This window comes from Toxorhynchites rutilus, chromosome 1 (assembly GCF_029784135.1).
Source record: "Toxorhynchites rutilus septentrionalis strain SRP chromosome 1, ASM2978413v1, whole genome shotgun sequence".
NCBI lineage: Eukaryota > Metazoa > Arthropoda > Insecta > Diptera > Culicidae > Toxorhynchites > Toxorhynchites rutilus.
Genome location: NC_073744.1, coordinates 11,662,787 through 11,677,926, shown reverse-complemented (window position 1 = coordinate 11,677,926; position 15,140 = coordinate 11,662,787). Strand labels below are relative to the sequence as shown.

The 15,140-nt window shown below is 39.9% G+C and overlaps 1 protein-coding gene across 3 annotated transcripts in view; it reads left to right on the top strand.

The window, feature by feature from the left end:
- The first annotated feature begins 3,559 nt into the window (after positions 1-3,559).
- Positions 3,560-15,140, top strand: part of LOC129766652 (cadherin-89D-like) — a 164,336-nt gene continuing 152,755 nt past the window's right edge. For 2 of the 3 annotated variants that reach the window (XM_055767244.1, XM_055767234.1), the window contains exon 1: positions 3,561-4,232. In XM_055767244.1, the coding sequence (XP_055623219.1) occupies positions 4,163-4,232 (70 nt within the window). In that variant the 5' untranslated portion in view covers positions 3,561-4,162. Of the gene's footprint in view, positions 4,233-15,140 lie in introns of all 3 variants that reach the window. The other variant, XR_008741469.1, reaches the window with a different exon arrangement.

The following is a 15,140-nucleotide window of genomic DNA, read 5'->3' as shown; positions in this document are numbered from 1 at the left end:
GTTAGGTATACTGGTGCTCCGGCACCAATCCGTTCGGCCTAGTTACCCTTGCGGAGCAATCAGTGAATGCAACCAACAGGGAACTGGAGACCTGCACGGTTCGAGTGAGACTTTGCCTTTCCCTTAACTTGTCCTCCTTTGTTACGTCCACGATGCCGATGCCGTACAACCACACGGGTTTACGGTTTAAAAGAAAATAAGATATTTTTTTGGGGTCCGCGTGTTTTATACTCTAGCGGTACACACTCACAGGATAGAGACAAATCGGCAGACTCAGCCAAAGGGGCGAGTCCAACGAGACGAACGAATGAGCGTTAAAAGGGAGCGATTGCAAAAAAAAATACATTCATTACGATTTGTTCGCTCGTTGGATTCACATGCAGGCTAAAAAGGGTCCTTTCAGGATCACAAAATTATCTTCAATCTAAAGAGTTTATTGTTTTGTTATCACTCGATATCCCCATCTTGTTCGGCTAAACCTTCCTGTTTAGCGATTTGTTGCCACTCGCCACAGCTTTCACAGTTGGAAAATTTCTTCCCATCCAGCTTTGTGACATGTTGTACAGTAAATTACATTCAATGCGACGTGCCGAAGCGCCACTCAGTGTTGCATTGGAGGCGATTTTAACCTGTAATTGAACATTTGCGACGACAGTGGTATAGTGTCGACTTTCAATGTGGGGTCATAATTTGGATCTCTATGTTTACAAAAATGTCCATCTAAATAAGTCGCATTACATGTCCGTCCAATTAGCTAAATGTCGAACTAATTGTAAATTACTGTACTTTCAATCTGGAAACAATTTAAGAATTGGTGAAAATTGAATAATCAATCTGCCAAATTCACATACTCATCAGATCCTGGAAAACAAATTATGAAAAAATCAATTTGTGTTTTATTATTATTTTGGATAATGTTTTAGAAAGCATTGAACTGTATTTCCTAAACTCTTTTTTGGAAGGTTTAATGGCCCTGAAAAGTGCCTTGTTTTATGGAATGGTTCCAATTTAGACATCTTAGTACTCGTGGTTTTGAAAAAAAACCATTTCGAACGCCCTCGATGCCGCCTTGTTCTGGATTTGCCACCAAAGCAGTTTGTATAAAGAACAAACTTTTTTCTTCTGCTACCTGATGCCGTTTTGCGATTGCGTTTGCCTCTCGCCACTCGCTGCAACTGCCTGTTGTCTTGATGTCCACCGAACCGAATGTGTTCTGTTCCGAATGAGGGTTTTCTTATCGTCGCGAGCAGCTTTGCCAGCTAACTGGATCACTTCGGCGGCCGAAACTATATAACGCCGGCTAGGTGGACTGGTGCCTTGGTACTAACGCGCTCGGCTTAGCTACCCTTGCGGGGAACTCCAGATCAACACGGTTCGAGCGGGATTTTGCTTTTCCCTTCACTTTTCCTCCTTTACCATGTCCAGACATGGCTGCTTGGGTTGGTTTGTTGATGTGTTGTGATGCGAACCAATGTGGTGTACGGTTTGAATGAGAATGATCGTTACGGCAGCGGAGCGAGGATTTTTAAGCTGACTGGCTGGCTCGAGAATTACGCATGTGTGAGACTGCGACCAATGTTTCGTTCATTTTTTTCTTTTTCCTTTCCAATCGTGCTTCATTCTATTTCGCTGCTGCTCTGGTTGCCCGTTTTGGTCGGTACGATTTGAGGAGCACAAAATGGACCAATCAAAAATGGGCACATAGTGCATTTTGACAATGCTTGATATTTCACAATTATTGAATTGTTTATCTCAAGAAAAATGAAATGTTATTCGTTATGATAGATGCGTAGATATATTTCCTATCAATTGATGCAAAAACCTTTGCGATCTATTGAGAAATGCTCGAGTTATAAGCGTTCCAAATCTTGCATTTTTTCCTACTTGTACAGTGCCTAGATTTCCATTTCACCCCCTATATCTTCCGGTTAGACGTAGTCCTACGTCAAAAAAATCGGTTAACATGCGGCCATAGCGCTCACCATTCACAGTTACCGTCTCGCCGTCCTTATTTTCAAAGAAATACGGCCCGATGACTCCACCAGACCATAATGCGCACCAAACAATGACTTTTGGCGGATGCAATGGCCTCTCAACAATCACGTGTGGATTTTCTGAGCCCCATATACAGAAATTTTGGGTGTTCACATAGCCACCGAGCTCGAAATGTGCCTCATCGCTGAACAAAATTTGATGCGAAATTTTAGTATTTTGCTGCTGTTGTTTGCTCACCCAATCGACGTATGCCCGACGCATTCCATGGTCACCACGCTCTAATTTTTGTACCAGTTGGACTTTATATGGATGTAGGTGCAAGTCCAAATGCAAAATTCGCCACAATGATGTGTTTGACAAGCCCAATTGCTGAGCACGCCGTGGAATCGAAACTTTCGGGTCATCCTCCACACTGGCAGCAACAGCAGCAATATTTTCGGCCGAACGCACATTACGATGATGCACAGGTTTCACAATACCCGCTACGGATCCAGTTTGTTCGAATTTACGCACTACATTAGCGATTGTGTGCTCTGTAGGCCGTCCATGACGACCAAAATCCGTCCGTAATGCTCGAAAAACATTTGCCGGTTTTTCATCATTTTGATAGTATAATTTAACGAAATTAACACGTTGTGCGATGCTAAAACGATCCATATTGTAAAATGGCAGACATTCAACTAACGATATGACGCTTTGGTTGACAGCTATGTCAAACGGTTGCCAGCGCAGGGCTGTATACTTTCGGATGCCCGAAATGGAAAACCCTGTATTATTTATTTTTTAACCGCGAAATACTCAAAAACACCGAACCAATTATTTGTGAACACTCAATTTTGCAATTGACTGTATTTGATGATATTTGATACCTGCAAGTATTGCTATCATTGTTGTTTCTATGCGGTGCCAAAGATAGATTGATATAGTTATGAGATGTGGAACAATGGTTCTGGTGCAACAAGTATATGATCGCCTGTAGCCGATTGTATGTCAATAGCGAAAAAAGCCACCGAAATACTGTTCGAGATAAAATTTCAATTCGTTGCAACAAAATGCGTCATACGATCAGCTTGGGTATTGTTCGCGAGGGCAAGAATGAATCATCAATCAACTATTGTCAACTGATCCCACAAAACAAAAACTTTTTCAGGGCGATAAACGATCAAGCTATCCTACTAAATAATTATTTCTAAAATTAGGCAGCATTCTAAAATAATATCGGAAGTTATGAGACAGAATCGAATAAAATAACAGGGTAGTTCTACGTGAGCAATGTGGTCGTGTCTTGACAAAACCTCCTATAATTTTTAATTAAGTTTTTGTAGGAATATTGGTAAACACTTCGATTTGATTGTCGCTCCATCGATCGCCGGATCTCTCCACGACTCTCCACAACCGCAAAAGCTCCCACTGTCAACGCGAGATTAGATCTCTAAAGCTTTATCATCTTTTGCGACTTTATCTCTAATTTCTCTGCAATTTCGTGCGATCGCGATCGCGTTGCACCGGTCTTCAGAGCTTCAGTCCCACTTTCTTCGGAGCAACGCGAAGAGCCCACATTCGCGAGCGAGCTTTTTCTTTTCGCATTCGCGCATAGGCTCCATCGTCGATCTGTGGGCTCGGCCAGGGTTTATTCGCGTACCGTCATCCGATTCGAGCGGACCGAGTTTCTTGTCGTGGTAGTCAGTCAGTCAAAGTATACCGCGGTTGCTTCCGGAACAGGTTGAGTGAGTGAGAGAGAGAGCGGTAGAAATTTGGCGAACCGATCGATGATCGATGGATTGGGTTCTGTGTAAGGCTGCCCCCGAAAAGTGATTGTGAATTAGCCGAATGCAGAAAGCAGGTGGAGTGGAGAAACCAATTTCGATCCCAAGTGCCGCTTGGTCGAAGTGATCGTGTGTGTGGGTTTGGCTTGGGGTGGGTTTGTGCGGAGGATAACCAGAGGAGAAAATGAAATGATAATCAAATTGTTGTTACGATATGTTCGGTGATTGGTGAAATGCGCGGTGTGGCAAGAGGTAATTGATGAGAACCGATCAAATCGGAAACGACGGTGAAAGAATTATGCAACGGAAAAAATAACATGTGATACAACAAAGTGCGAAAGGAAAGTTTAACAATTAAGTGCAATAAGAGAGTACCAAAAATTTACCCAACGGATAGCAAGATGAGCCTATTGGCGAGGATAACACAGCTGCTGCTGTTTCTGCTGTTCTTCAACACGGGCCCAGGAAAAGGTTAGTAACGAAACAGTGACTCTCGGAGGGGGATCCCGAAATGGGTCAGTGAAAGAAAGAAAAACCTGTTGCAAGTGTGCCACACATCGGGCAGATCGCAAGCAATTTGCCGGGATTTACTGTTAGTAGGCCGTGGGGCACCCGATCACCTGCAAAACGTGTTTCCTATTCTGGAGGAGATCGATTCGCGCTCGCTGATTGGCTAAGCCACGGAAAGCGAGATCGGGTGCCGGAAACGTGATCAATCGAAGTAAGCCATAGCGGGAAAAAAGGGTGTCATGCTGCGTAAATGCGTTTTCTCTGGAGGGAAATCACATTATGCAGTTTGTAATCTATACTTGCGAGCGTTTTCCGGTGCTTTACAAACGAAAGTTCGGCTGTCGAATGACGAAGAACACTTGCTATGCACGAGAACTGTTTGTGAACCGAATTGTGTTATATTATATTATGTTATTATTGATTGTGATGTTGTTGCCAGCTGAAATTTACACGTTTTACGAAGAAAGAGTGGAGTGATCTTTCTTGTGGAGCATTGCTCATTCAGGGTATCAACAATTATTTATTTATAGTATACATCGTTTGAAGCTACATACCTTGCGCATATCCGTAATTTAGACATTGCTTGCCTAAAGCTGTCCTAACCTAAATGTGAGATGTGGTCATGCATTGTCAAGTTTAAGTGTTTTGCTTTGACTATTTTATTGCCTCTTAGGTTGTTTTTCTAATATAGCTATCATAGAACAGCTTCGTTCACGTTGATGGACATTGTTTGTGGTAGTATCAGAAATGTATAGTGAACAATGCCGTATTAAATCGGTTTCATTTTGATTGTATCTAATTTTTTGCTTCATGTTTAGGATTCTCCAAATGTAACCATTTTTATGCACATGCAGACAAGTACAGTGAGAGGCAATATGAAGTGTCAAAATTATTTGTTTTCCATTTCTTTCCTTTTTCTGGTTAAAATTCAACGAAAACACATCGTAATCATTTTTAAAATATTATTTATTATGTTCTTTTCAAGTTTTGTTAATGTTGCGCTGGTAAAAAAACAAAGTTTTTCTGATAGAAAAAAAATCAGTTAATATTCCAAAAAAACAGGGGCTAAATAAAGTGTCCAGATCAGTACAGCTTCAAATAAATCAAACTGAAGGCAAACGAGAACGATTCAATAATGTGTATGGCCTCCTTTAGCCTTCAACACCTCCTGCAAGCGCTTCGGCATACTTTCAACTAGGTTGTGCAAGTGTTGTGGGTCGAGTTCTTCCCACGCGCGCTCCAGGGCATCAAAATAAGTATTTTTATTTGTCACACCAGTCTTATAAATCCGAGCATCGAGGATGGCCTACAGATTTTCGATGGGGTTCAGATCAGGACTTTATGGTGGCCATTCAAGGGGTTTGATGCGGCAGGAACGGAAAAAAGACTTCGTCAGCTTGGCCGTATGCTTCGGATCGTTATCCTGCTGGAAGACGAAGCGCTCTCCGAGTCCCGTCTTGATGAGGGATACCTCGAGATTTTCCCGCAGGATATTGCAATATGACTCAGCTGTCGTGATTCCGTCAATTTTTACCAAACTGCCCACCCCACCCCAAGAAAAGCACCCCCACACCATCACGTTACCTCCTCCGTGCTTGACTGTTCCTTGGATATGGCGGTCTTGGAGCTCCTCATCCGACTTCCTTGGCGAACTTGAGCCGCTTAGCCTTATTCACTTGGCTGATGGAAGGCCTTCTCACTGCGATCTTGCTATGGTACTCCTTCGCTTGGATGCGGCGACGGACAGTACGACGCGATACCGAAAGTTGGAACTCTTCCCGTATCTGCCGGATCGTAATTTTTGGGTTTTTCTTCACCTCACGAATGATTTTCTCGTCCGTTCTGGTTTCCGTCCTCTTCCCGGGCGATCCACCACCGATGCGAACGTTTTCATCTTCTTCATGATTTTTGATACCGCTGTCTTGCTGATTTCGTAATGCTTGGCTACTTCCCGGTGCGTTTGGCCGTTATTAACATCACGAACAACCAGTTTCCGGATGGACAACGGAATGGAACCGGACATTTTTGCGTTCTCCATATTTTACAACTTATTCGAATGTAGACACCTGTTTGAGTGCTCCAGAGCCAAGCCAGTTGTTTATGAAACGTCAAAATACACAAAACAAACAAATTCAAGGGGCCTCACGATGGAAACTTATCGAAATTATATCGACTTTTGAGTTGGACACTTTATTTTGCCCCTGTTTTTTTTGGAATATAAACTGTTTTGTTTTACTATCAGAAAAACTTTCTTTTTTATCAGCGTAACATTAACAAAACTTGAAAAGAACATAATAAATAATATTTTAAAAATGATTACGATGTGTTTTCGTTGAATTTTAACCAGAAAAATGAAACAAATGGAAAACAAATAATTTGGACACTCTATTTTGCCCCTCACTGTATTTTGTCTTACCTTCGAAACAGTGTTTCAACGCTCGATGTTAGGATTGGCCGATCTCGAATCGATTTTTAGCAAATCGATCTTTTCCATTTCGATTTTCGATTTTTTGGATCGATGTTTTGTGCTCGAGAAAATCAAGAAATCGATTTTTGCTTCCGATTTTTTCGATCTTAGCAAAACTTTTTGTAGATTTGTTTTTTTTTTCAGTATACATCGATTTCAATTTTACCAAAGACCACCTAACAATTGTTTTAATGATAATGTCAACATCTTCCACGATTTACTTCCGTACAATTGCTGACAGAGACAGAACTAGTATTTTTGCGAGATAGGAACTGTATAGAAAAAGGTCTGTAGCAACATCTATTCGTGAATAAAAATAAAACGCGATTATTATTTTAACATATGTTTTTGGTTCATTGAAGATCAGTACAATGTTTAACAGTAGTTCGGCTAACATAAGTCAAATTATTATACTCTACTAGCTGACCATGCAAACGTTGTTCTGCCAAATAAATTATTTCTAGTGAATTTTTTGGGTGTTGAATAAAACACACTAATGTATTGTAAGTGTGTTTGAATATTTTAACGATCTTTAAAATAAATCGAATGTGACCGACAAAAAAACGAATTAAATGATTTGAACGAAAGGTTATATGATGTTTCTTGGTGTATTTCATTAACGTAACTGACATGTTTGATCTCTTAAAAGTTAAACGTCAACTGAAAAAAGTAATATAAGTTTGTCGTAAAGTAGAAAAAATGAAATATAGAAAATCAATATTTATTGCTGTCTCCTTGTTAGAAAATACGTGCATGTGATTTTCAACATGGCTTTATTTATGACAGCTTTGTCTCGTTCATAAATTGGAAAACAGCGATACGCCAGTTAACTTCAATGGAGCTGATTAATCGGCCTGTTTGGAATCGCGTTATTTTATCGTTGTCATTCAATCGAGGAGTATTCACATCGGTAATCTAAGTTTGAAACACAGCCATTTTGCTTCCTTTATTCATGGATGTTTTTATTACTCTTCACCGATTTGTAGAATTCAATATTTTTATATGCATATGAGTGATTGGATTTTACAATTCGATCGAAATCGACTTTTACACTCTTAAATTCGTTCGCCTTGTCGCTGGTCAAAATAAGTCATCCGTATTTGTGGTTCAATTTACTCTCTATCTGATCGACATAATTCCGGAAATAATTCTAAATTGTTGAAATTTGAATGAAAATTATTATTCGATTTCGTTTGGATGCTAAATTTGTTTTGGAATGTGTTTGAATGCCAAATTTTGCGTGTTTATTCCACCCGAAAAACCATTACTATTTTTGCTTCATAGAAATGGAACATGGAGACCAATGGTGTTTACGTCGAATTGCGTGGCAAGGTTGTCACATTTGCTCAACTCGATTGGACTTGAGCTTGAACAGAATGCAAAATTGCGTTTTTTTCCATTCAACAGAATACAACCTACAATATGTGGGGACGAATACGATCGAACTTCATTTTGTGTTTGAACACACGCGCAATGTCATGACAATGCATTGCGCTTTGACCTGGCTATAACTAAAGCTGTGTCGGCGTTGCTCATGATAGTGTCTCGCAAGTGAATGTATTATTCCTCGCACCGCTTTTGTTGATTCTGTAGTAAGAATTGCAGACGTTCAATCTCTACCTTCGCGTATATGTCGACCATAAATTGTTGGCACAGCTTACGATATCTTGAATTGACGTTTCTTGACCATGTCAAATCACCATATGATAAACATAAAAATCCTTCGAGCGCGCCCTCTGTTTGTTTCGTCGCATGTTCATAAATATTAAATCAAAATGAGAAATGATGTTCATAATGAATTAAGTATCTGTGACGGGGTCTCGTTGGTCTAATGTTTATGCAAGAGATTTTTCGTTAAAGAACCCCTTCTGACTTGCACTGTAGTCACGCGTATTCTTGAGCTTGCCACTCCAGAATACATTCAAGGCGTATTGTTCGTCATAGAAATCTCAACTATTTACTAATAAAAATGACGCAAGTAGTACTACGTTGAGAAGGCAAACCTTGGGTACGGTAGTGCAAACACCGTGACACGAGATTTATATATATGTATAGATAGTACGAACGCGCTTTCGACGAAAGACCTGACATCAAATTTTGCACAGTAGCTGTTGTGCATTTTATTTATTTATTCATTAATTTATATTTGTAGAGTAAGGGTTCACCCTTATAAATATTCTACAATCGGATACCTTGTTGTTCACACCACATTCAATTGAAAACAATCCAAACAAAATTTAAACGAAAGAAAAATAAAATTAACTTAAACTCTATCATGCATGTTGACCATCTTTAACATTCCAAAATTAAATCCTTGCTAATTTCTTTCATTCAGCCAGCCGATACACTCACGATGGAATCTAGGGAAATAATTAATACATTTTATGTCAGTTGGAAGCAGATTCCACCAAATAATTGCACGTACAACGAAAGTATTGCTATTGCTAAGATGTAATATGATTTGTGAGAAAGTGGCGAACTCTAGCGCTCCGAAAAGATTGTAATTTATTGAAGAGATAGTGAGGACCGTGATGAATAATTTTAAATAATGTGACATAGCATCTTAATTTGAAGAAATTATGAAACGAACATCCCACCAGTTGCCGTTGTAAGTGTGATACGCTAGAAAACCTAGACAAGTTGGAAACCCATCGAACATAGTGGTTAACTGCTAACCTCAATCGATCATAAGCAGAGACTGGGGCGTTCAAAATCAATTCGAAACCATAAGAACAGTGAGGTAAAAGAAGGAGTTTTAAAAAAAATATTTTGGTTGAAACGTATAGCATACTCGCTGTGAGTCTGGTGTTTTCCCGCATTGTGAATTTACTTGCACATTCCATTCAAGGTTTGATTGGAAAATTACACCAAGATTGGTAGCTTTATCAACATATTAATTTTTTTATTATTATTGATTATTATGTCTTGAAAATTTGTGCGCGTGTGACTTCTAGCAATAAACATTGCTTTAGTTTTTGATTAATTATTAGGAAGCAGATTATCCGAGGACCATTTCCAAACACTCTTCGGGTCAGTGTGATTAACTGAGCCAAGCCTTCTAAATTAGCATAAGTTGGACAAATATAAAGTTGTACACCCTCTGCAAACATGTGGATGACACAAAATTTCAAAACTGATGGTAAATCGTTCATGAATAATGAAAAGAGAAGTGGACCTAAAACAGATCCTTGGGGTACACCAGATAAAATATTAATTGAGCTGGATAATTTTCCATCAATTTCCACTATCTGAGTACGAGAGTTCAGATAGGAACTGAACAGAAACAGCTATACGACTAGAGTTAAACTGACAGGACAGTTCACGCAATAATTTGACGTGAGAATCTCTATCAAATGCTTTAGAAAAGTCTATCAAAAGCAAAATTGCTGCCCCTTTTTTGTCAATAAATTGATGTATGTCATCATGAGCCTTAAGCAACGCCGAAGTAGTACTGTGAGCGGATCTGAAACCAGACTGATTAGAACTCACATTAAACCGTTGAATAAAGTTTTGAATTTGAAATTTCAAACTTTTCTCAAAAACCATGGACAGCGAACACAGAATACAGTAAAACCTGTTTTTGTGCGATTTTTTTATGCGGTTTTCTGTTCTTGTGCGTTTTTTTTTGTGCGGTGTATGAAAAGAAGCATATTTGACGAAGTTATCGTCCATTTAGTTTTTTTTCGATGGTATATATGCATTTCAGTGCGAAAAAAGCATATTTGCTTTTTTGCCACTTTTGGAATCATTCCCCTCCTCTCATCAAATGCCCTAAGTTTTTCTGAGTTTTTGCATAACATGGTTTCTAACAGCAACACGTTTCGACATGCAACTAAAAGCACAAAACAGCCACGCGCAACCGAAAAGGCAAAGTGCAAAGCAGTGAAACAAATAGAAATTGAACGGTGAATGGCGTGGATTTGAGTTATTTTCTTGAGGGAAACTTTTTTGTATGCGGTCCCTATCTACCGCACAAAAAAGTTTTTTTTTAAATGTGCACCGAACACCATTTTTTAAAGCTGCTGGTAAAGTTTTGCACAATTTTTTATGCGACTTTTTGTGCGTTTCCTATCCCCCGCACGAAAAAAAATGTTTGCCTGTATGTTTTTCGGTGTTTTTGTTTCCCTTTTCCACGTTTTATCAGTATTCATTGCCATGTGATGATCTAAATATTATAGAATAACATGTAGAATGTGTTCTCATGAACAGAAATCTGAACTTCGAAATGTATCTATACAAATCGGCCAGACTATTATTAACCACCTGTCCATATTACCCCCACTGTCCGTATTACGCTATTTTATTTCCTAGAGAGTTTCCGCTGGAAAAACTGCGAGTTCGATCGTCCAGAGGCAAGTTCCATCGGGGAAGTGGGCTCCATCCGATCAGAGTCTCTGCTTTCGTGTTATCGATCAAACACACACACAGTGCGTACACTTTTGTTCGTTGGAAGCATCGCGTCGATTTTCATGCTGTCTGGTGGAGAGTGCCTCTGTATTCTGGCATCACACGCACACATTGTTGATGTTTTCATGCACTGTCAAAAGTGCTTCTACGAGACCACGCAGCCTATCGGCGCTTTTCAAGGTCACAAAAACTTTCTACAAGCAATCGAATTGAATAAATTAATTTCGTGGTAGCTATGGAGAACCATGGATGAATACGGCTTTCCCCGAAAGCTTATAAGACTGATTCCGTTAACGATGAACAGTGTGCGGATCTCAGGTGAGCTGTCGGAATCATTTGAGACTCACAGGGGACTTCGACAAGGCGATGGACTCTCCTGTCTGCTCTTCAACGTGACGCTGGAAGGTGTTATGCGGAGAGCGGGCTTCACCAAATGGGGCTCGATTTTCAACAAGTCTAGCCAATTTATTTGCTTCGCCGATGACGTGGACATAATCGGAAGAACACATGCGACGGTAGCGGACTTTAACCCGAAACCCGAAGCAGGGCTGATTGGGCTTGGAATCAATGCGTCTAGGACTAAATCGGCAAATCGTTGAGACAGTGGCGTCGAGTGAAGCTTTTGTACCCGGGGCGGAAAAGTTTATTTGCCCAGCATCCAGGAAGTCGTCAAGGCTGGACGAGTGTCTGACTTGATGACTTTCTTACGATAACACTAAGCGTAGATAATAATGAGTTTCATGACCATACTTACTAATCAACGTTACAGGTGATCAGTATTCAACGCAACTGAGTATGAGCCGCGTATTGGTTTGGAATTACGCGGAAATACAACAGGAGACAGGGTAAAACGATTTAGTAGTATGACAATGCCCAACTGAATGATGCGATTCCGTTTCTGTACTACGAAACGTCTAAGTCTTCGTAATATGCCTATGTGCCACTCGGCAGACTGCCTATTGGACTCAGGAGTGTGGTAATGGATCCACATTTCATCCATTGTCACAAAACGTCGAATAAAAGTCCACTCGGTTACGCTTCAACAACGCCAAACCGGCTGTTGAATCATCAACGCGCCGCTGTTTTTGGTCGACGGTCAGCAAACGCGGCATCCATCGCGCGGATAGCTTTTCATGTCCAAAATGTCGTGAAAAATATATCCCACTCGTTCTTTTGAAATGTCTACGGTCTCAGCTAATTCGCGTAACTCCACTTTGCGAAAAACGAGTCGATACACTTTCTGAATTTGTAGCCTCTTTTGTCCTACCAGAGCGAGGAGCATCTGCATGCTTGTATGGCCAATTTTAACTTCAATAAACCATCGGTAAACTGTTTTTCTCGAAGAAGCAGAAGTGGACTAACATTTCGTCAATCACTGCATCGATTGTTCACGAGTTTTCCCATCAATAAACAATGTTTGATCAAAATACGATATTCTCTTTTTCCAGTTTCTATACCAATGTTCAGATAGTGACACTTAAACAACAGTAGTTTATGAACAAATAAACGAAATGTCATGAAACCTCACACATAAGCTAGTGACAGATGAACCTCTCGAAGTGAATCTTGTTCATTTTTTAGTGGCGCCATCTTTTCAGCCCATGTGGTACTTTGAAACGTTCAATCAGAGATGCCAGGTTTGAAGACATGTGTTCATTTTGAAGACATTTGCCTTACTGTGAAGACAATTGGTTTTGTGAAGGCATTTTGAAGACATTATGAAATATGTGAAGACATTTCAGTATGATAGCGTACGTGAGTTTTGGAGAGATATTATTTCCATGGAATTTCAATTATTGGCCGAAAATAACGCCAAAAGAAGTAGGACTTTTGTCTCAGTGTCATTCGCTCACTTTTTTACTAGTGTTTGCTTTTGTTCTCAGTAATCAACGGAGACTTTTGTATCGGGGCTTGCTTTTTCTCAAACTTTTCCAAGCAGAAAGTCCACAAGCATATAACATGATTTCAACAACATTTCCTTTTCCATCGGGTCGGGAAGGTTTATGAACCCTGGTTTGCTAATTTTATGAGAAATTCTCCATTGAGTAGCAAATTTTTAATCGTTGAATTTTAATAAAACCTTTTTAATGGCCGTTTCGACTAAACTGTCCTTTCAACAGCGAAACAAATTACCAGTACATTGAGACTGTTCACAACGTTACTCAGAGATGGTCTTTTGGTTGCAAATATTCTGCGCTAGATCTTCTTCATGTAGTACAACACATCAGAAGTACAGATCACACAGAAGTATTAAGTCATAAAATTTTGGTAGGAGGCACCGTGTACTTGATCCAGTATTTGAGTAGCACAATACTCCAGTGGCTGTGATCAGCCCATCTCAACAGAACCTGAACTCCTTCATTTGATCTTGCCATGGTTGGATAGCCTGCGAACGAAACTTCATGAAAACTAAACTCTGACCTTCCAGTTGTTGAAAGATGTCGTTATTCAAATCTACAGCTAAAGCCAATCCACGTTAAATTTCGGACACTTTTCTTTCAGTGTAGTTTATGAAATATTTTAATAATCAATGAAATATTTCACTTACATGACAGCTGAAACCCTCCTCTTTATTTCGATGTCCAACATGTTTACATTCCTCTTCAGTTTGGTAAAATGGCGTCGAATCAAGTGGAAGTACGCAAACGCATTTTGCTCGAACGGCAGCAAAATCCAACACTGTCGGTACGCGATCTCGCCAAAAAGCTAAAACTGCCGAAGAGTACCGTGTTTAGTGTGTGCAAATCGTTTGACCACCGCTTAACTGTGGATCGGAAGGTTGGAAGCGGAACAAATCGAAAAGTATGCTCCCGACAGATGGACCGAAAGGTGGTTGCCATTATTGAGAAACAACCCAAACTTTCAGTTAGAAATGTGACTTATGTACAAAAAGTGAAGCAGACGCATGGACTGTAGGTGTACAAAGTGAAAAAGGTGCCCAATCGTGATGATAAGCAAAATTTCACTGCAAATAGCCGTGCTAAGGTGCTCTTCATCCAGTTTTTGCAAAAATGTTCATGCACCATAATGGACGATGAAAGTTATGTTCTCGAAGACTTCAAACAGCTTTCGGGTATCGAGTGTTTCCGGACCAAGAAGCAGTCTAAATTCCCCAAAAAGTACTAAATTCCCCAAAAATCCAAATATTTCGTCTCTACCGGCACTATCAACAAAGATGTCTACTAGAAGGAATGTCTCCAGAAGCGGTTGCTACCATTCATGAGAAGCCACGACTCTCCAGCGTTGTTCTGGCCAGATTAGGCCTCTTGTCACTACGTAAAATCCATCCTGGAACGGTATAATGCACATGAGGTCAAATATGTGCCAAAAACAACCAATCCACCGAACTGTCCAGAACTTCGCCCTGTGAAAAAGTACTGGGCTCTGATTAAGCGAAAACTATTCGAAACTAAGAAGAAAGCGGATGGCATTAATAATATCTAGAGATGGAAAAGCGCCGCCGCTAGCATATCTGAGGATACTGTACGAAACCTAATGGCAGATGTTCCCAAGAAATTTCGTGAATTTTACAGACAACATAATTAACATCGAAGCAAGCTTTCCTTGTTTTAGATATAAGTCTATTTTACTGAAATAAACTAACGGTTTTGTTGTATTATGTGAATTTTTGTTTTACTGGCATCATCTTGGTGTCCGAAATTTAACGTGGACAGGCTTTATTCCCACCCAAAACGGGAAAACTAGGAGTGAGTTATATCTGTGATATAACCGCAAGGTTAACGTAGGACTACCACTGGTTTAGTAATCATTTGTTTGAAGTTGCATCTGAATCAATTGTCAATAAATTGATGAATGATTATTTTGTTTCCCTTGGAACTGTCTTGCATTCTGTTCAAATATATACGAAATCATATTTTTTTCACTTGTGATCTCCTTTTGATGTTCGACACTGAAAATTGCAAGACAACCTTATTGAATCCTCCGTGTATCCGAAATTCCATGATATATAGAAATATAAGAAATAATCTCAAAAC